The sequence below is a fragment of the Prosopis cineraria genome, unplaced genomic scaffold (assembly GCF_029017545.1).
Source record: "Prosopis cineraria cultivar Desert tree isolate PC_DT_omini unplaced genomic scaffold, ASM2901754v1 PC3, whole genome shotgun sequence".
NCBI classification, from domain to species: domain Eukaryota; kingdom Viridiplantae; phylum Streptophyta; class Magnoliopsida; order Fabales; family Fabaceae; genus Prosopis; species Prosopis cineraria.
The window spans coordinates 2,620,663-2,642,698 of NW_026555334.1; the positions used below are offsets into that span (position 1 = coordinate 2,620,663).

A 22,036-nucleotide genomic window follows, 5' to 3' on the forward strand; every position below is an offset into this window, starting at 1 on the left:
AAACTATTAAAGTCAACGGTGCGGAAACGCCCCTGGCCCACGGTGTCTTTAATATAACTCTGCTTATTTATTCAAGTAATTAAAGTCATGGGCCTTTCACAACACATGATTCAGAGTATTGGCCAACTTAATAAGAACAAGATGGCATATTTTATTGAATTAAAAAATTGAAGCAAGCAGATACAGATCATCATTCATGAGATAATCATATCTTAAATTCATAATTCAATTTTTTTAGCCTTTGGTTTTGTTTAAGGGTTAAGAAATTAACCCTTTATTATAAACTAATCTCAAACAGCTCTGGTTGGGTTGTCTATAAAATCTTGTGCTTTAAGTTCTCACTCCTCAAACTCTCCAAGTATCAGTTCTCTCTCTCTCTTCCTCTCCTATCTAAAATCTGGTTTGAATTTTGATGAAAATTTGCTTCTTCTTCTTCTTTTTTAATTCTGAGTAATTTTGCATTTTTAGGATTCTTATCCCCCTCGGAAATTATGAGTATCTGCTTATTGACAGGCCTTTATTTTTGGTAATCAGATCTTGAGCAAGAGCAGCGTCTTTTTCTGTGAAACCATGGCCCTGGTGAGTTATATATATATATTTGGTTTCTCAATAATTAAATCCCAAGCTCTCTTATGTTGTACAAAATTCGAGATTAAAAGTCGTGTTGCATGAAAAGTATAATAGAACTCATTTAATAACCTTATATTTTACTTTTAATTAAGTTACTTTTCACTTTTAAAAAGCTTAATATTATTTAGGTGTACATTTATGTTAAAAAGAACTTTGTGAAAACATTCAAACGAGGTTTGAAAATGGATTTGAAAAACCAACAAGTTTAAAACTTTTGAAACTGAAAGTGAGAACAGGGACATTTAATAGGGAAATTGGCTTTTCAAAAAAATATTTAAAAATAATTTTTATTATAATAATCGACTATCATTAAATGCCAAATGTAGTTTTGGGTAAAGAAAATCAAATAGGGACAAGTGTTTTATAATTTTAAACTATAAAAGTCTGGCTTTCCTTGATTGAATTGGTGTTGATCTGGTTCTCTGACATTTACAAGAGTACAACTATGTTCTGTACACCAAACTGATTTATCAATCTGCTTGTGTTAGCCTTTGTTATCTGAAGTTTTGAATTATTGTGTAGACAAAAAATATTGTACGAAGATGAGGTTTGAATCTGTTATGTCTTATCTCACTCTGTTATTTAAATGTTATGAGAATTTGGAGAGGTTCTAGGTTCTTGTATTGGTGATTGATATGGATTATCAGTATCAGTGAGCTTTTAGATAAACAAAAAAGAAAAAAGAAAAAAGATAAAGATAAGAAAGAATTTTGACAATGATGGGATTGATGTTTGCATCAAATAGAAAGGATTTACCTCTGAAGGAACATTAAATATTCCAATTTATGTTAAAAATAACTATTTTAAAATATCCATCTTTTATTTGGGCGTGATAATACTCAAACTTGAATTAATGAATGACATTGGACGTGAGACAGTTATAAAAAAATGATTTTAATTTCCGATTTTAAGCATATGGTTTGGGATTGAATATGCTTTTTCACCTCTTCAATCCAAGAAAATTCTAAGCCCCATAAATGAAATCAGGTTACATAGAGTTGTTATTGAATAGAAAAATTTTATCGCCTCTAAATTTAAACTCTAGCCAACAATTATTTTTAAAAAAAAAAAAGAAGTTAGAAAATATCTGTGGAAACATATTCACACTTATAATTGGGTTTTGCTTCTATGTATTTCCTTCTTTAGGAAATCATATTAGTTTTGAGCTATTATATTCATTTTTTTTTAAACTTTGTAATAAAGCAAGACATCTTCCCCTAGTTTTGTTCAAAATTAAAGTACATTTTAACCCTTCAAATATTCATGTAAAGTATTTTTTTTTTTGTGCAATGTTTTCTTTTAACATTTAATAATAGTGTAATTTTACTTTACCATTAAATATGTTAAGTTTGACTGTTAGTTAAAATAGACAAAGACCTAAAAATTATATTAAAGGATCCTATAAAAAAATTAATACAAGTAAATTTCTTAAATTATCAATTAATTCTCTTAAATTATAAATAAATTCGAAGAGACTACTATCGTTTCTTACTTATGTGAAAGATCAAAATATTCATTCTAACAAGCCACTTTAACCAACTATTGGATAATTATCAATTAGCATTGCTAGTAATAGCACTGATAAAAATTATTAAATATTAAAGTGTTAATGTTTTTATAAGATGTTATTAAAAAAATATTTTTAATCAATTATCAGTATTGTTACTAACAATAATGATTCGATAAACATCCAATAGCCTATCAAAGTGTTGTTCAAAATAATATTTTAGTCTATTAGATGATAAGAAATAATATTTATCTTGTAGTATTTATTTTTTAGTATGGTACTTATATGTAATTTTTAAAATTTTTTTGTAATTTTTAGGTTTTTTTTATAATTTTTGAAGTCAAATCAATGTTAACTTTTGTTAACTATATGTAGGGATAACAATCCATTGTTTTTAACCGTTTAAGAATAACATTGAATCATTAAAAAAAAATTGGGATACTAAATGTTCTTGCTCAAATCATTAGAAGGCAAAATGTTTTTTTGAAAAAAAAAAAAACTTTCTAACTAACCCTCCCTATGTAAGAAGAAACACACATACAATACTCAACCACCCAACACACATGTCATCTCGAACTAACCAACAACCCCATATAACTTAATCCAACCTATTTTTCCACTTATGAAGAATAGAACTCACAACAACTTACATCAAAGTGGAATGCTCATGTTATTGAGCCAAATGGTTCTTGCTTCTTGGTGGTAACATTTCCTTTAATCTTTTTGTTTATATGAGGACTAGTTTGTTTATATTAGGATATTTCTTAGACTATCTAATAACTGAGGCTTCTCTCTTATTTATTCACTTACTTTTTATGTGTTGTAGACCTTGCATGCACGGAAAACAAACAAAAATACTTACAAGATATTCATTACAGCAGAGTATAGTGGTGTGGAAGTTAAACTTGCACCAAATTTTGAGATGGGTGTTTCTAATAAAACTCCTCAATATCTCAACATGAACCCTATTGGCAAGGTATGCTATAATCTTATTCTAATTAGGATAAGCTTTTTTAGTAGAATAATGAAACTTGTGTTTCTTTAAGTTTATCTTAATTATCAATTTAATCCTTGAAGTTTAATTTTTATTAACTACATTTCTAAAATTTTGTAAGCACACAGAATTAGTCCTTGTGATGTTTTCCCCCTTAAATTAAAAGAATAAATTGCGCATGATTTTGAAATTTTAAGGATTTGATTGATAAAAATTAAACTTTAAAAATAAAAAAAATATAACTTTGTATCCTTACACTTGTTTTTCGGTATTTTAGATCTATATATTTTTATTTTATAATATTTTAGGTCACTTTATGAGTGGTGTTATAAGAATTTAAAACACCAAAGAAAAAAAGATTTATAATACCAAAAAAATGCAAAACTTATAATAAAATGCAAGGGTCCAAAGTTATATTTTTTTCCAAAACCAAATCAATAATTGATTAAGAAAAACTTAAGAGAATAAAAGTTTTATTATATTTTTTTGAATGTATTGAACTTATAGAGACACACTGTCCTTTCAGGTTCCTGTGTTGGAAACACCAAATGGTCCAATATTTGAGAGTAATGCAATTGCTCGCTATGGTAATAAGATCATTTTTTTTATATTAAAATGAATTTGTGTTATGCATTGAATTGGAGGGTGTTTAAGTGTTTTTTGGTTGAGTTGGTGCAGTTGCTCGGTTGAAGAGTGACAATGCATTGTATGGATCTTCTCTCATTGACTATGTACGTTTTTATCAATCTCCCTTTTCCCTTTGCATATAAAATGATATAATCTTAAATAATTTGAACTGTTCAAATAATAATTGAACAATTCAAATTCTGTTTTAATTTACTTTTATAAAACTTAATAATATTTTAAACTTTTGAAATAAAAATATTTTAGCTTGATAGGAAAGATAAGCAAATGATTTGGAATTCCTATAATTAAAAAACATGGGATAGTTATTATAAAGTCCCACAGGAACATAAAAATACAATAAAATCTCATGAAATGCTAAAATATTCTTAAAGCCCCAGATTCCTTTAATATAAATATGTTTTTATATTCAATCACTAAAGTACCTTTATATTAAAACATGGAGGGCTGGATTTTTTTAATATATAATAATATAAGGGTATTTTGATAATTGCGTGTAAAAATATGTTTACATTAAAGAAACTAGAGACTTCAAGGATATTTTAGCATTTTGTGAATTTTTTTTTTTTGGCATTTTCACTTCTTCTATCGGGTTTTATAGTCGTTCTCCCCATTTAAGGGATTATTCTTTGATGCTTCTCTCAACTTGTGAATTCTAGAAAGAGACATGGCATTTATTGCTGGTTTTTTTTCCCCACTCTTAACCTCATCCATGTTTTCTTTTGGAATGTTTCAGGCTCAAATTGAACAGTGGATTGACTTTTCCACATTAGAAATAGACGCTAATATTAATGCTTGGTACCGACCAAGAAATGGACAAGCCCCTTACCATCTTCCCGTAAGATCTTCAGACAACACTGATTTCTATTTGCATGTGGATAATATTTGTGTTGAGGAGAATACAGCCTTATCATACAGCATTTCTATCACTAATTCCAACACTAATTAGTGAACAAAATTTAAAAGTATATTACTAATAAATTAATGATGATGTTTTTACTAATAGACTTATTAAGTTGCTAATACCATCACTAATTCATTTAGCATCAAAATCTGTATTGATTAGCAATGGAATTTTTCATCCCTAATTCAACGTTTTTTATATAGTGAGAGGTTGATCTATTTTAACAAGAGGTGATCTTGAATTCAAATCTGAAATATGCAATGAGAATACTTAAGTGAGAGCCAAAAAAAAAAAAAAAAGATCATGATAATACCTTGTGAGCAATGAAGGACCAAGTCTTTAATGGGTGCTTATCATAGTGTTGAACAGTGAAACACTGCATGCTTTTTGTTGTAGTGAGATCTACATAATCCACGCTTAACTTAAGTGGTTTAAATTTAAATTTTGTAATTTTTAATTTTTTTAAATGATAAATTTATTTTTTAAAAAATATCAATTATAAAAATTATATTTACTTTAGATTCAGAATTTGTTAAAATAAAAAAATTGTAAAATATAAAAATTAAATTAAGATAATTAAAATAAAAATTAATCTGAATGATTTAGATTAATGATAAGTATTCCATGCTCATCATTGCGAAGTACATGAAGTGTGATTCCATAAAATAAAAAAAAAACCCTAAAAATTTTAGGATGCAGACTCAACTCACACACACACAGATGAACATATACCTGCATATTATTTGGTGGGAGCATTGGAACTAATGTTATAAATTATTGAGTTGTTTTCTGTAACTTGTCTAATTTCTATTAATAACTAATATCACGATGCATTGAGATTTTTTTTTTTTTTTTGAAATTTTGGTGTTGATGAAGGTTGAGGAAGCTAAAATTTCTGCATTGAAGAGAGCCTTGGGGGCATTGAACACTCACCTCGCTTCTAATACTTACCTGGTTGGGCAATCTGTGACCTTAGCTGACATCATCATGACGTGCAATTTGCATAGAGGTTTCACTCGCCTCATGACCAAGGGCTTCACCTCAGAGTTCCCTCACGTAGAGAGATACTTTTGGGCCTTAGTCCATGAGCCCAAATTCCAAACGATCATAGGTGACGTTAAGCAGACTGAGGCTGTTCTTCCTCTGCAAGCTCCACAGATGCCTTATTAATCATCCAAGAAGGCCCAATTGAACAATGAGGCCCAATAAGAGCTTGAGAAGCCCCGAGAAGAGGGAATAGCGGGGGAGCTTCGTCCAAGCCTTGTGAAAAGTTAATCTTAGTTGGAAGGCTGTTTAAGTTAATTACTTGTGAGGTATCTTTGTTGAATAAAATTTATTATATTGTTTATTTTATATTGAAGTCTAAGATGTGGTTTGGATTTTCTATATTCACAAAATAAATGTAAAATGTGTATTTGGAGGGGATGGTAGGAAAAAACAATTTATAATCCCTTTATTTAATATTATAAGATACTCTTAACCAAATTATATCTTCCAATGAATTAGTTTATTTATTATCTTTAAAACCATACATGTTTTTTAAATTTATTTTTATTTAATAAGGTGTTATCAATTACACCCCTGATTAAGAATATTTTTAAATAAATTTTATTAATTATATATTGAAAGGTTCAAAATATTTTATATTTTATAATGTAATTTAAAAAAAACTCTTTATAATATTAAATGAGAGCGTATACAGTTATACATTTGATTTTAATGTTTGCTTTCCCTCAGAACATACTCCATATTAATTTTGTGAGTAGAGAAGATCCGAGACCATCGTGCTGGGGTGGGGGCAATTAGAGGAAGGTCTCTAAAAATTGTGGATTGCTTGTGGATGCAGGCCAAGTTTTACTGCTTAATATCACTTTAACCTTAGGGTGACTAATAATATGATTGATTGGGAGGTTTTGGAGAGACGAAGAAATGAGGGGTTGTTTGGTTAAGAAATTTGAGGGGTGAGGGAAGCCAAAATAGCCTTCCCCTTCAATTATTTTGATTTCCTCCAAATTGGGCTTTTTATTTAGGGGAATTGAATTTTTTGACTGATTTATCTTTCTTCATTTTGTTATATTCCACAGCTGCCCACAGGTGAAAAATAAAATATACGAACTCTACATCCAAATGCCCACAGGTGAAGTTTGTAAAAATTCAAAGAGCCTCATCTTCAGCATGTTTGTACAGTAGCACGGGAGAAAAACTGTTTTTTTTATATCATTTTGTTTATATTTTTGTTTAAATAATACTGTTGTTTTAATTTTTTTTAAAAACTCTTTTGGGTGATGAGATTTAATGTATTTTTTTTTTTATAGAAAGTGAGTCAACGAAATTGCTATTATAAAATTGATTTACATGAAAAGAAGTAAAAATAAGATAAATTTTAATATATAAGGATATAATAATATATAATGATACATTTGTGAATCAAACGAAAAATCATAAAAAACCTTTCACCTCCCCTCCCTTCTAATAAAACCAAATAATGTAACATAAAAACACTTGCCTCCCATCCCTTCTTCCCCCACCTTGAATCAAACATAACTTAAAGGGAGATCATCATTTATCCTTAATAATAATATATTTTTTTAATAATAATATTTTTAATATTTAATAATTTTTATAAATGTTTTTTTTAATAATAATAATAATAATAATAATAATCTGATAATTAATTATCTCATAATAATGAATAATGTGGTTTTTGCATTTGAAATGCGAAAGTTGGAGCATTAATGAGAGAATTAAAACTTTTAACTACCTTTTTTCTTTGCCTATGTTATACCCCTAAGACAACTTTGATGGTATTTTATTTTTTTAAAATATAAAATAATTTAATAAAAAAATTTTATACTTTATTGATGATAATTTTTTTAATATTACCTTTTGTGTGAAAAGAGAATTGAAATGATTATAGATTTAAAATTATATTAAATAAAGGGTGTTTTTTGAAATATATTAAGAAAATAAATTAGTAAAGTGTTATTATTGAGTTTTCTTGTTATGTGTAAGATTGTTTTAAATTGTTTTATAATTTGAGATGGAGGGATAATGTGCATGATTCAATTAGAAATCAAATTTTATATGATAAAGAAAATGACTAGCCATGTTAAATTTTCATTAAAATGTATATAGAGGTATTTATATAATTTTTTACCAACATATCAAACTTTAGATTATTAAATTTTAATGAGCATAAATATATGTCACAGGTTTTGACAACTTCTCTACTAGTTTTTACATTAATTTCTTCTTAAGCCGACATGATCACATGACTCATTTATTTTTCACAAACTATATCACATGAAATAAGAGGCACAGAAGAAAGCAATCTGCTTCAAGCTTCATAAACATATTTTCCTTTTCTAGTTTATTGTGTGTTTAGTTTTCAATTTGCATTTGACAAAAACATATTTGAGAATTTAATTATTTATTGAATTCGATAAAACTACATATTAAATATGATTTTTTTTTTGACCAAATATATCAAATATGATTTGAACGTGCTTTCAAGGAACATCTAAACAGGCATTTAGTCTCTTCGTGTTGGTATTCTCTTTTAGCAATCATTTTCTTTTGGCAATCATTAAAATATATGTCACTAAAGTTTTTTATTTTTTTACCTGATTATTTGATTAAATCAGATTTGAATATTGCTGGTTGAATTAAAAGTAGTTTTTTTAATTGTTAAGTTTAATTGAAGATAATTTTTTTAAAAACATTTTCTGCCTTTATATATGCTCAAACTCAAGACTTTTGCAATTTAAAATAATTTTTATAAATATTTTTACTAATAATAATAATAATCTGATATGTAATTATCTATTAGTAGATTAAAATAGTATTTTAATATTTTATATGGGAAAAATATTAATCTCATAAAATTTATTTACAATTTTAGAACTCAATAATATTAATCTTAAAAAACATAAATTTAACTCCTACAATTTGTTCAAGTTTCACTATAGGTCTTTATATTTTATTTTTAATATTTTAAGTCTCTAAACTTTTCTCCATCTGCACGTTAAGTCCCTATAATACTGCTTATGAAAAGAACTAAAATACTAAAAAAAATATAGAAACTTAAAACATTAAAAAAAGTGCAAAAACTTATAATAATACTTGATTAAAGTGTAAGGATCCAAAATTATATTTTTTTTAAATTTTTTATAAAATTATTTAATGTAACTTTTTAAATTTTATAATTCAATTATTGGTTGAACTTAGCTTTTTAAATAATAGGAATAAAATTACACTGTTTCTGAAAAAATTTAGAATACTATATACTGCTATGCAAATAAATTTAGTTTTAGTTTTTAGTTATAGTATAATTTCAAAACACATACAAAGAGTAATTAAGTTTCAAAAAATATTAGGAGAATGTGTAAAGGACGTCCTAAATTAGGACTTAATTATCACACTAATCATGGTTAATCAAGAATTAATCCAAATGGATTATTCATTACAAGATTAACCTAAATAAATTCTTAACATGTATTTTTTTTACAAACTATTTAATACAAAGAGATCTCAAGTCTTTAAAATATTTTCAAAATTCATATCATTTAATTAAACATACGCGAAAGCATGATAATAACTATTTTTACTTGCACAAATATTTTGGCCCATTACTATAATACAAACATCAAAACACATTCTCAAGGGCCCAAAATGTCTTTCTATCCAACACAAAACCCATAGTGTAAGTGTATTAAGAATATATTATCCTAATTGGCAATATCATAAACTAAATACATATATTAACATAAGAGGAGAGAGGCCTACAAAAGTGATTATTATCACTTGGCCTAATGCTCCTTTTCTCTATTATTCTCAGATGAGCTAGCTCCTGTAATATGTTAAAAGAGAGGGATGAGTACAACCACTCAATAACCAAGATACATTTAAGTTATACAAATGCATGATAATTAATCATGATTGCAAGTGGCCAATAAATTAATTAATGTGACCATTCAAACAATCACATTAATAACATGTTAATCACATTAATATTTAACTCATGTGAATAATTTCAAGAATAAAGTCAAGTACAAAATTTATACAAATAACCACATATACATTATTCGCATAATTACTACATGTTCTCATTTCTACAATTACAATCATATTCTCAACATAGCCATCAATCACTCAAATGGCATAATAATAATAATATGCATGATCGATCTCTTCCTTATATCCCCCTTATTTTCTCTGACATGAAATTCGTGGGTCAACAACCAAAAGGGATCGTCCATGTGGTGAGACTACCCCAAGGCCTTAATCATATCATGAGGGGCTACCGGGCCAAGGTTACCTTACTCACTTATGAACACGGTTTCCCCCAAATCATACACTATGGGGTGTCATACCCAAAACTAGCTCTATCCAAAACTTCAGGTAGGCCAGTAGGGTCAAATCCCTTAATAGGAACAATGCTACAGTACTTTACAAGGTAAGTAGCGGCTATAACATCTAGGATTATTAGTTAATAGCCAAGTACTATATGGATTTTGCATAACTGCTAACTCCTTCACCAAGGCGAACGCCCGTCATATGATCATGCTCATGAGAAAATGCATTTCAAAAACTCATATATATATTTCAAAATTATCCCACATGCTCATCGACTTTCATCACTGTGCATAATCCACAACTTATAACCAAGAGTATACACATAATCATCAGCCATCAATCTCATTACTTACAAGTCACAATTAACTTGGTCATAAATCATAAGGTCTCAACAAAGCCACATGCATTACAAACAACTATTTTAAATTTAGATATATATATATATATATATATATTCTTTTGTTTCACCAACATAATTAATTAATTAACATACAAATGCATAAAATAGATTTCCCCCGGTTACCTCAACCTTTGAGAGGTCAAAGGTTACCCCTCAAGTTACAACACTTCCAAAGCTTTTCAAAGCTTGAATGATGTCAAAAGAAAATTAATCTACAATTGATCATATCTCAATGTGTCAATAATATTATTAACACAATTTTCACTCATACTCTAACACCTAAGTATTTATTTTATTTTATATTTATTTATTTTTTTAAGAAATTAGTCTTAGTCTCTTAAATTCTAAAATTTAATTTTATGTATTTGAACCTATCTACTTGGTTCAATAGTCTCCTTCACAATAATTTCATTCAAATAATTTTTTAATATCAAAATTTCTCTTTTTATTCCAAAAATTCGCACATAAAAATATCCAAAAATTGGAAACTTAATTTCAAGCCTAAAATCATTATTCTATAGTCATAATAATTTATTTCTCATCTCAAATAATCATCTAAATATCAACAAATCAATTTATATTTTCAGATTTAACCAAAAATTTACCCATAGGGATCTAGAGATAAACTCAAATGCCTCAAATTCCAATTCTATCAACAAAATAATATTCTAGAATATTTATTACACTATCAACAATCTCAACAACCAGATTTTCTCACCAAAAATTCATCCCTCTTTCAAACTCTAGATTTTTCAAAATCTTAAAATCTGCAGCTCAAAGGGAAAAACAACTAAGAAAAATGTTTAGAACACTTACCTAATCTTAGAATACTTAAAATCTCATTTGAAGTATTCCATTATGAAGCATCGCCTTCTGAATCAGCTCCTATCGCCGCAGCGTCATTCGTGTTCTCTTGCTCGCTCTCTGTTCGCACCAGACGCAGATGAAGAAAGAAGGAAGAGAAATAGATGAAATAAGGCAAAGTGTTTTTTTTTAAAACAAGCATGGGTCCCACAGCCTTTACTCTCTTTCTTTTGTTTTCTTCAATGCACACACGTAAACGTCTGCCTCCCTTTTGTCATTTCATTTTTTTAATTTTTTTAATATTCCTTCTTTCTTTTCTTATTTTTTTTATTATTATATATGTTACGATTGCCTGGAGAGCGCCGAAAGCACAGCCACTTCTTCTTCTTCTTCTCTCTCTTTTTTTTATATCTTTTAATAATAATAATAATAATAATAATAATAATTTAATATTTTTTTATTAATTAATTTTTTTAATTTAAAATTATATCCTAAGTTAGATTTAATAATCATCTCCTATTAATTTGCTTAACTCTAAATATTTTTTTTAAAATTTCTATTAACCCAAATTAACTATTAAAATTTAAATTGGGATGTTACAGAATGACAGTTAAATTTTAAATAATAAAAATTAACGACAGTGAAATTTTTAATAATTTTTTAAAAACTTATTTGTAAATATTAATTTAAAGAGTTGCTAATTTCAAAATTTTAATTATAAATATGATATTTAAATTGTAAATATAATAATTAGCTTACAATTTATATTTTTATTTATAATTGTCTGAATTCATATTTATAATTTATTTTATATAAATTTTTTAAGAATTTAAATATAATTAATTCATCTTTTTAGGACTTTATTATCATTCTTTTTAAAATATTTTGATTATTTATTTATTTATTTTAACTACATATGTGTCCCTTTTCATATATTTTTGAAGCTTATACTAGTATTTTTTATATAAATAATTACAAAACACAAATACCTGCTATATTTTTATGATTTTATTTTCATTCATCAATCTATTGACAGTTAATTTTTATATGTTACACTAAAATACCCCTTTTAAATATAAATATTATTTAAAAATTATTTAAATTACCAAAAATATTAATGCATATGTTTTTTTTTACTTTTTTAATTTTTATTTTATATTTTAATTTTTTAAATGCATTTATTTAGTATTTTAAAAAACATTAAATACATAAATCGGTTAAATTAATATTTTAAATACACAATTAAAAAAATATTGAAATAAGGATTTTTGGGCGAGAAATAAAATAAGGATTTAATATGATTTATGTTTATTTTTTTAAAATTTTATTAATTTTAAAATAAAGTTTTAAATTATTTATTTAACTGGCCGCACATTTAATTATTTAAAGTTTTTAAAATTGAAAGAGGGAAACGTACAATTAGATTATAAAGACAAATTAATTACTAATAAAAAAATTAAGTATTTTAAATTTTTTTATGATATTAAAAATTGAACTAAAATTAAGTATTTTAAAATTTTTAATGATATCAAAATAGAGGAAATGTGACTATAGTTTACTCTAATTTTATTACTGGAGTCTCGAGTAATTACTTGACGACCATTGCCTAATTCTTCTTAAAATTAATTGTAACCCCACCAGGCCATCACAGCGCAATGTCGTAGCAAGTACTAAGGAGCAGCGGATCTCTTTTTTCGTCGTCGACGAGCTAGCATTCCACAATCCGTTGGACGCCGTCCACCGTTGTCGGCCCTGCGTGGTTGTTCTGATGCAAGTAGTGAAGAAGGTTTCGAACTCTATGGCTTTCCCAAAACCCGGTGAGATTGATTTGTTCAATCGGGCTTTGAATCTTTAATTTGTTCCCCGTGTCATCTGTTCCTGGCGTGGTTGCTCTTGCTTTGTTTTAAAATTTTCATTTTAACCTGGCTTTGAATCTGGTCGTGCAATCGTTTGAATATTGACGCTTTCGAATTTGGGAATGTTCACATATTGAATTTAATTCCTTTTTTTTTTTCCACTAGTTTTTGCTTGAATGGTGTGAATTGGGTATTATACTTCTTCCCTCTTCATTTTGATTACTAGCGACTTGTATGCTTTGGATTGTGTTGTTTTGCAATGTTGGATTTGTTGTGTATTGGCATTCTGTTTATTAATCTCTTTACATTGCCATAAATTTAGAAAATTCTCAAGGCATTTGTAATGTAAGATCTTATAAATGACATGGCTTGAGTTGTGTCAAAGTATCTGGAACAAAAATTAAAAGGTTAATATATCAACTATGCATATTTCAATGATTATGTAATATAGGTCCGCCTATGGCTGCCTTAACTTTGGTCTTTTGTTTGTATTATTATTAAGGAAATTTATGAATGTTTTTAATTCCATATCATATATTTTTAACATAAAATTTTGTTCTTGAATTAGTATTTTAGCTTTATCACTTTGGTTTTCTAATTTTACAAAACATTTACTCCATCTATATAATTATATTGTCTTGCATCTGAATTCCCTCATCAAAATGGAGACAAAGTAACGCTGTCCTCCATAGCAAGGAGTAGTTAGACAAGGAGATATTATGCAATATGATACTCTACAATTTTATTTTGTGTACAAAAGTGTTATTTTGATGTATGGAAATTTTTTTCCTTATTAAATATGTTAACTTTCATTCTAACTTCCTGGCAGTGAGCTGGTGATTCATGGCTTTGTCCTCCAAACTTCCATACCAGCTCAACTTCTTCCGAACTTTTGTGAATGCAAAAGTCAAATGGGTCCGAGACCCATATCTTGACTCTGTGGTGGAGAAAGAGAAGAATCTCAAACAGGCAATTTTCCTTATGAACCATATTATTTCATCTCCTTCCGAATGTCTTCCCCTCTCCACTATTTCTCTGCTTAAATCCCCGCTCAATCTTCCCACCACAACAGCCAAATTCATTGATAAATACCATTCAATCTTCATACAATTCCAACCCAGACCCGGACTACTTCCCCATGTCAAGCTTACTTCTCCAGCCTTAGCCCTCCACAAAGAAGAATTGGCCATTCACAGCTCTGTAACCATCCGCCAAGATATTGTTAAGAGGCTCACAAGGCTTCTAATGCTTGCTGGAATTTCAAGATTGCCCATTTATGTAATTGACAAGTTCAAGTGGGATCTAGGTCTTCCTCATGATTACATAACAGCACTTTTGGCTGATTACCCTGATTACTTTGACATTTGTGAAGTTGAAGATCCGTTGACAGGGAAAGAGGTGCTTGCTTTGGAGATTGTTTCCTGGAGAAAGGAGCTTGCTGTTTCTGAGTTGGAGAGGAGGGCAATGAGCTCATATTATGGTGGGGGAAAAAGAAGGCATGATATTGCGTTCCCAATGTGTTTGCCAAAGGGTTTTGATTTGGAGAAGAGGGTGAAGACTTGGGTTGAGGAGTGGCAATCATTGCCTTATATTTCTCCTTATGAAAATTCATTTCATCTTGAGCCAAATAGTGACCAGGCTGAGAAGTGGGTAGTGGCGATTTTGCATGAATTACTTTGGCTTCTTGTATCTAAGAAGACAGAGAGAAAAAATTTTCTGTGCTTAGGAGGCTGTTTGGGGTTGGAGGAAAGGTTTAGGAAGGCTTTGGTTCATCACCCTGGAATATTTTACATTTCTAATAAGATTAAGACTCAGACTGTGGTGCTTAGGGAGGCTTATAGAAAGGATTTTTTGGTTGAAAAACATCCATTAATGAATACGAGATATTGGTACATTCACCTAATGACAAAAGTTGAGAATCGCCTTAAACCTGCTAAGTTGAAGGATAGTCAAGAAGTTAAAACTTAGGGATGGAGCCTGGACAAGATTCCAGTTCAACTAATTAAATTGACAGTTGGGCATGGTTTTCAAAATAAAGATATGGACTTCTTGTGATATTACTGAGATGTTGATCGAAGTTAACAATGTAGTAATTTCCTACTGTCAGAACTGGAGGGTTACTCCCTTCAACTCCAAGTTCGTTTGCAATTCCACATTCCCAAGTGATTGACTTTATTTTGGTGTGTAATATGTGGTTAGGTGGATTGCTATAGGTTTTGAATTCTAGCTTTGCTAATTTCTTTAGACCAGGCCACAATGAATTTCCTTGCAAATCCTTTAGTCTCGGCATGGATGGCTTGCCTTTGAATGAGACAAGGAGGTGGATTAATTGAGGTGCGTGGAAGCTGAATTAGTTGCCACTTCGCTGCTATAAAAGAAATGTTTTTAGCACTTCTGTTACCAATTGCTGTGGCATCCTCATTTACAGCTGATTTCTTGATCCTTTGGAAAAGTACATTTGATGATGACTTGCACTTAACATCTAAGGCAACTTGCTACATGCTATGTTAAGAGCTTGCAATATGAGTGCAGGGAAATGGATGCCAGTGCTTCTCTTGTGGTATATCAGGAGCTGGACCATCTTATAGGCTGATTTATTATTCTACTTTGGATAGTTCATGACCTATTCCAAAAGCACGTTTCCTCATTCTATTCTATTAAGAGCCATCTGGAATGTAATTATGATGTTTCTGGCTTCTGTTTGAGATATTACAATTTGAAACGTTACCATGGAACTTACATAATTATGGATTTATGTTTTATATACTATCATTTTCCATATATTTCAACCATTCTTTTCTATCTTTTTTATGGTCATAAAAAAACTGAATAATTATTCTCCCCTGTTTTTAATCTGCTATATAGATGATAAAACAACAAATGAATGGAAGTCCTTTTCAGAATGTTTAGGAAGAATAAATTCCCTCCCTAGCACACATGATATAAAAGATAATTCAGAAAGAGTGATTCTTCTGTAGATTTATCTGTATAGGTCTAACACTCAATGTTAGCACATATTGGAGAAAGTATGTTTAAATTTTATGTTATTTACTTTTATTTATTAATGATTGTTGTCCATCTTTAATGTGACGGGTTGAGCTTGCAAAAAAAAAAAAAATTTGTGATGTTCGAGGGATAAACTACGTGCAATTTACTTTTTCTTCGTGTTGGTATGATATCAAACTTGAGTGTTATTTTGCCAAGTTCATTTCTTTTATTCAATTGAACAAAAGTGCAAGATCCAGTTATTTGTTACTTCTACTTATTTGTATCTTCATTCAGCTGCAGATGCGAACATAGCATGGATGAAAATGAAAATATGCAGTGGATGGCGTTGTTTTCTGTTTGGTCTTCCTCTTATTTTCTTTCTTCCCCATCTGTTATCTGGTGGGTAATTCCTTCTTCACTTTTATTTGTCAAAAACATCTTGCTGTTTGATTAAAAGGGGGGCCTTACTTGCAAACTTCATTCCCATTGTATCAGTCATGGAGTTGCACCAAAATTCAAGTGTGCAGGAACGCCAGAAGACACTTCAAAAGAAATTTGATCATCTGGTTCTTGGTTCTGCTGCTGGTCAAGGCTTGCCTAATCGTTTACAATGCCAAGGTTCTTCAATTCTTTTTATAAAATAGTAATTTTTAATGTATGGTGGAGAAAAGGTTTTAACCTATTTTCAGTTGTTTAGTAGTCACAGCTTATATAATAGTAATTTGAATTCAGGACCTTGTGCTTTGGTACCTCTTAATCAAAGCCATATTATTATCGAGTTATCTAGGAACATTTTATCCTGTTGAATAAGGCTTCTTTCCTTGACACTTCATAATCATTGTTACTTTTGCACATTTATTGTTATTCATTATAAATGTGCTCGTGACATCTTGAGATATACTCAATTCCCTTATACATACTTCAATATTAGTTTGTAAATATTATTAACAGGCATTGACACTTATTGACTGCTTATTTGAGTTGTTTGGTTTATGAAAACATCACTATTTCTTGTGTTATTATTTATATGTCAAATTTTATAGCATTTTGTAGAATTAAGTTTTTTTTTATTATTTACACGTCCTAAATTTCAGAGTCGCCTTCTGATATTTGAAAAGTATATAATTTAGGAGAGATTTCATTTCATGATTATATCCAATAAGTTGTGTTCTGTTTACTCTAGATCTGTCACTGATGAAGTTATTATATTTTCATGATGTTTTTCGTTTGACATTTGTATAACTCATTATTTAAATTAACCTGCATTGGCCTGTGCAATACTGCATGAGATGCTAAATTATTAAAAAATTGCGCATAATCCCATGTGATAGCACAAGTACAGTTCCAGTTGTTTAATTTTATATAAAATGATGATTCTTGTAATGTATTTCATCTTTTTTGACACTTTTTGCCTTCTTCTTTAATCCTTTTTGAAACAATGCACAGGAACAAAAGCTCTCAACAAGACTCACTCTTCTCATAATGTGTCACTTGTCGAGGACAACATTGCATTTGTCACTGTCTTTACTGTTTACAATTCTTCTGCTAGCAACGTAGATGATAGATCATCAAACACAGTTATTGGGGGTTCTTCATATAATAAGGTGCAGAGGTCAATGGCTGTATTAGATGTCTTCATTAACTTCATTCAGGTATTTATTAAGTAAAATTTGTGAAAGTTATTGCCATATTACCAGAAGCTTATTCCCTTATCTGTTGTATGTTGTTTCTGTAATGTCTTATGTGTTACGTGGAAAATTAAATGCTTTCTGGACCAGTTAATGCCCAGGTTTCATACTTTCAGTGTTTACTTACTGGAATTAGTAACGTCTTTGTCTTGCATAGTATTTCCTTCGTAAGCCTTACTTATTTTGCCATGTGCACTCTTATGTTTTACTACTTAGTCATTTGTTGGCTACTATTATGTTATAGATACTGGAGCATGGCCTGGGGAATTCAAACTAAACTTAACTTTGGAAGCATACAAATTGCCTTTGATAACAATCAAAGTAAGTTAATTGCTTTCACTATTAGCAAAGAGAGGATAGACCACTAGGTTCTTTTTCTTTTCACTTTTACAAAGAAGTATGCAGTACATTTGATGGGCCTTTACTAGGGAGGAAGTGTTTATTTGAAGAAGAAAATAAATGAAGACCTAAAAAGTGAGGCTGGGGGTAGGTCAATGATGTAAGTGCTTGGTACTAACCGGGAGAGGGATATAGCCCTTTAACCGCATCATGTTGATGGACGAACAAGTTGGAGGAGTCTGGATCCACGATGGGTTAGATTGGATGCCAATGATTCTCCGGTCAAGTTAATAAAGCTGCTTGTGGAGAATTAATACGTGACAAGAATGGCAATTGGAGATGTGGGTTCATGAAGAAATCGGGATTTACTCTACTAGTAGTGTTGAGGTGATGAGCATTTGGGAAGGTTTGAGCTTGTGTGGGGATCTAGGATACAAGAAAATAAGGGTATTTTTTGATTCTATGGAAGCTCTTAGTAATACCTTGAAAGTGCACAGCAGAAACCACCTTGCTTTCAGCATAGCCAAAGATATAAGAAGACTTCTTATGTGGATTCGGGTGTTACTAATGAACATATGATTAGAGAAGCCAATATTTGTGCTAACTGGCTTGCATGTTAATGCCCACGATGTAGAAACAGAGACAATGGTCATGTCAGAACTGGCAATTGAATGCAAGGATGTTATGTGGCGTGATTTGACTAATGGGCTTATAGGCCCTGATTTTTTAATCTTTTGGGTCTTTGTTCTGGCTTTTTGCTTGAGTTATGTTGCATGAGGCATGTAAGTGGAGGAGAGAATGTGGGTCTTCCTATGTGGAATTTTGGCAAGACCGAAGGGATTGTTGGAAGAAACCAGCAAGCTTTTCGATAGTGGGAGAGCACCTGGCCTCTCAAAAGCCGGGAGTCCCATAGCTCATTTACTTTTCTTTTGTTGGCGATTTTGCGGTTAGTCATTGAACATTTGTCCTCCACCTTTCCGTTATTGTCATTAGAGAATGTCAAACAGCTTATGCATGCTGAAACTAGAGCTTTAGCATGATCTTTTCATTCATTGGTTTTTCAATCTCTCGCTTTCTTTTTGGGTCTCATGACTATGTGAATGGTATCAATTTTTTTAGGGGTTCAGCCTTGTGCATGTGGGCACCTGGGAGGATATTCTCTCATAATCTGGAATATATGATGCATGCAAGATCCTTCAATTGTGTCTGCGTATCAATTAAGTAACTTCATTTCAGGCTTGATAACCTTTTTTTTTTTTTGGTAATCTACTCAAATTAAAGCTTAAATTATGTAACTGGATTAAATATATTGTCTCTACATTCTGTAGCAGACATTTTCATTTGATAATTTGGTTGAGTTTTTATAAATGCTGATGATACCTATAGACTCCATTCAATGTTTGATACGTGTGAAATTTGCAGGTGACAATGCCCCGGAGCAGTGTGATCATTCTTACTGACCCAGCATCTGACTTTTCGTTGCACAAAAATAGGGTCTTTCTTTATCCTATTCAAGGTGAATATTCACGGGACAAGTTGATGCTTCAAAGGATCAGGTCTTACATTGTAAGATCATGTTGCATTCATGGTAGATAGAGCATTTCTGGAGGTCTAAATTGTTGCTTTTCATGCCGTTCAATATCTTTCCTTCATTTCCCCTCCATTTTGTATGATAATTTATTGGCACAATCAATAGTTTCATGATAATAATTCTAGTGGTTCAACTGGTTGAAGGCTTCTCTTGGTTATGATAGTTTGCGATTCTTTCACTTTGCCATTGATGGGAACAAAACTATAAATTTGGTGAGATTGATCCTCTGGGACAAACAGAGAATTAAGGGGTAGCATAACTAACTCTAGTTAGGACCAGGTAGCTGAGGAGAGAAAATGTGAGAGAAGCTGTGGGAAATATATAAGGTGCGGTGAGTGAATCTGAGTCTGGGAAGGTTTTGAAATTGAGGAGAAACTAGCCTCTCAAATGCAAGGGAGCAATCCCTTTCTTACTTCTGTGGCTTTTTTACTTCTTTTCTGTACATACTACTGCCCAAAGAGGAGAATTCATCCTATTTGTCAATAAATGATAAAACAGAGTCAATTTCAATATATATCTGATCCTATTTAAGGTTGTGCTCTTTTATCTTACTTTGTGTATTTACTAGAAAAATGAAAATATTCATATTTTTTAAACGAATAACATTTTTCTTTCTTTTTTTTTCTTTTCATTCTTTCTTTCTTTGTTTTTTTTTTTTTTGGGGTTTTGCAGAGCTTCTTAGAAACAAAGCTTCAGGAGCTTTCTCAGAGGCCAGGGGATGTTACACACTATATCTTCACTGATTCTGATATAGCAGTGGTTGATGATTTAGGACATGTTTTCCATGACCATGAAAATTTTCATCTGGCTTTGACCTTTAGGAACAATAAGGCTCAACCTTTGAATTCAGGATTCATTGCAGTGAGGGGTACCGCTGATGCAATTTTGAGGTGCGTAAATTGATCCAACTGGATTTTTATTTGAAGTGCATATATATCATCTGAAACAATAGGGAAAAGAACAATAAAGATTTTATAGTCTGAGTAGTTGCCTTATTTTTATAATATCCTTGACTTCAACAATTTGGGGAAAACGCAGGGCAAAGCTTTTCCTACAAGAGGTTTTGAAAATTTACAGCTCAAAATTCATGAAAGCTTCCCGGATGCTGGGTGATCAATTAGCTCTTGCTTGGGTTGTAAAGTCCCATCCTTGTTTTGATTCCAGCAGGTTTTCAAAGGCGCTGCCTTTCACTGAAGACATTGGTGGTACATCGGTATTGTTCTTACCTTGTGCCATATACAACTGGACGCCACCTGAGGGTGCTGGTCAATTTCATGGCATGCCCTTGGATGTTAAGGTATTATATACCTTGCAGCCTGTAATAGATCTTTCACTGGAAGCTTGATTTTTTTTTTTTAAAATTTCGTTTCTAGTCTTTGTGGTTATGCTAAAGATGCATTTTAGTTCAAATGAAAAATATAAGTTGCAATCACTCCCTTTGGTTTAAGTGGTGCATTTGCATTCTTTATATTTTATGGAAGATGTGAAGTTTTCTGAGGTTTGGTTTGGATGGAGGGAAAAGTGGGAAGAGAAAACTAGGAAGAAAAATTGTCAAAAATAGTAAATTTTTTTATTATTTCTAAGAGTTTTCCCTCCTATTTTTTCTTCCTCCCTATTTTTCTCCCTATCCAAATGAAGGAGAAAAGTTAACAATCTGTGATTCCGATTAATTTCGGATTGTTCTATCAAGCTTAATGTGTATATGCACTGCTTAAAACTAGAAGGATTGAGTTGGGAGCACTTTTACTGAAATCAAAGGGACTAAAGTACAAGCAAGCATTATTGAACTAAAATTCTTGTGTATCGGAATTAATTTTATAATGCAGGTTGTACACTTTAAAGGATCAAGAAAACGCCTCATGCTTGAATCTTGGAACTTCTATAAATCCTCTCCCATTACTGCAGACATGTTATGCTTCATTCTGGCAAGTGGAAGAACCAAGTATGATTTTTGAAGTTCGCTTGAGAAATACTTGAACCGGATACTGTGCAGACATGGCTTGCTAACTTCTCAAAATTGAGGGACAACTTAGGAGAATGGTATAGCTGGGAACCTCGGCTAGATTATTGAGCATGAGATTTTTTTTTTTTTTCTAACCCAAATATCTCCGCCCCAGGTTCGAGTGTGATAGACTTTTTTCGCCCTTTTAGTGAGTTATTAGCATATTTGTAAGCGACAAATATATTTCATTCAGACCCCATGAAGATAATATGGCATGTAATGGCACTCGCATTTTTTGCCTTAACTTCTGCCAATATTAAACTCCTATTTATTACTGTCTTGAAATCAATGTTTTAAAAGTCGAATCTCGGAAATGCCAAGTCACATGCCAAT

General features: G+C 30.4%; 3 protein-coding genes across 16 annotated transcripts; all 3 read left to right on the plus strand.

Annotated features, from left to right (window-relative positions):
- Positions 1 to 354: 354 nt before the first annotated feature.
- On the plus strand, positions 355 to 6,165 carry LOC129305210 (elongation factor 1-gamma-like). 4 transcript variants are annotated; one of them, XM_054945198.1, is made up of 7 exons: positions 355 to 400; positions 535 to 579; positions 2,964 to 3,113; positions 3,658 to 3,718; positions 3,810 to 3,862; positions 4,513 to 4,614; positions 5,557 to 6,165. In XM_054945198.1, exons 2-7 carry the CDS (start codon positions 571 to 573, stop codon positions 5,848 to 5,850), a joined length of 669 nt encoding a protein of 222 aa, XP_054801173.1. In that variant the 5' UTR covers positions 355 to 400; positions 535 to 570; the 3' UTR covers positions 5,851 to 6,165. The 4 variants fall into 4 exon arrangements, with proteins under 4 accessions (XP_054801173.1, XP_054801170.1, XP_054801172.1 ...); XM_054945195.1 differs by adding an exon at positions 1,153 to 1,187 and having other exon boundaries at positions 360 to 579; XM_054945197.1 differs by having other exon boundaries at positions 366 to 579.
- Positions 6,166 to 12,913: 6,748 nt separating this feature from the next.
- LOC129305756 (protein WHAT'S THIS FACTOR 9, mitochondrial) lies at positions 12,914 to 16,702 on the plus strand. Its single transcript, XM_054945807.1, has 3 exons — positions 12,914 to 13,056; positions 13,925 to 16,482; positions 16,579 to 16,702. The coding sequence occupies exon 2, from the start codon at positions 13,939 to 13,941 to the stop codon at positions 15,061 to 15,063; it is 1,125 nt and encodes a 374-aa protein (XP_054801782.1). The 5' UTR covers positions 12,914 to 13,056; positions 13,925 to 13,938; the 3' UTR covers positions 15,064 to 16,482; positions 16,579 to 16,702.
- Positions 12,920 to 21,988, plus strand: LOC129305754 (uncharacterized). Of its 11 annotated transcripts, none has more exons than XM_054945794.1 (9): positions 15,295 to 15,429; positions 15,628 to 15,655; positions 16,378 to 16,482; positions 16,579 to 16,701; positions 17,530 to 17,735; positions 19,533 to 19,676; positions 20,374 to 20,591; positions 20,740 to 20,998; positions 21,528 to 21,988. In XM_054945794.1, the coding sequence occupies exons 1-9, from the start codon at positions 15,403 to 15,405 to the stop codon at positions 21,654 to 21,656; spliced, it is 1,239 nt and encodes a 412-aa protein (XP_054801769.1). In that variant the 5' UTR covers positions 15,295 to 15,402; the 3' UTR covers positions 21,657 to 21,988. The 11 variants fall into 11 exon arrangements, with proteins under 11 accessions (XP_054801771.1, XP_054801770.1, XP_054801781.1 ...); XM_054945799.1 differs by having other exon boundaries at positions 15,312 to 15,429; positions 15,628 to 15,729; XM_054945796.1 differs by lacking the exons at positions 15,295 to 15,429; positions 15,628 to 15,655 and adding an exon at positions 12,920 to 13,056 and having other exon boundaries at positions 16,384 to 16,482.
- Positions 21,989 to 22,036: the final 48 nt, after the last annotated feature.

Bases quoted from the DNA above. Each gene is read 5' to 3' on its own strand.
- LOC129305754 (XM_054945794.1), top strand. From the start codon at position 15,403: ATGAGACAAGGAGGTGGATTAATTGAG. The intron at 16,483-16,578 runs GTGGGTAATTCC...CCATTGTATCAG, and splicing joins TCTTCCCCATCTGTTATCTG to TCATGGAGTTGCACCAAAAT. The intron at 17,736-19,532 runs GTATTTATTAAG...TGAAATTTGCAG, and splicing joins TCTTCATTAACTTCATTCAG to GTGACAATGCCCCGGAGCAG.
- LOC129305210 (XM_054945195.1), top strand. The intron at 3,114-3,657 runs GTATGCTATAAT...CTGTCCTTTCAG, and splicing joins ACATGAACCCTATTGGCAAG to GTTCCTGTGTTGGAAACACC. The intron at 4,615-5,556 runs GTAAGATCTTCA...GTGTTGATGAAG, and splicing joins AAGCCCCTTACCATCTTCCC to GTTGAGGAAGCTAAAATTTC.
- LOC129305756 (XM_054945807.1), top strand. From the start codon at position 13,939: ATGGCTTTGTCCTCCAAACTTCCATACCAGCTCAACTTCTTCCGAACT.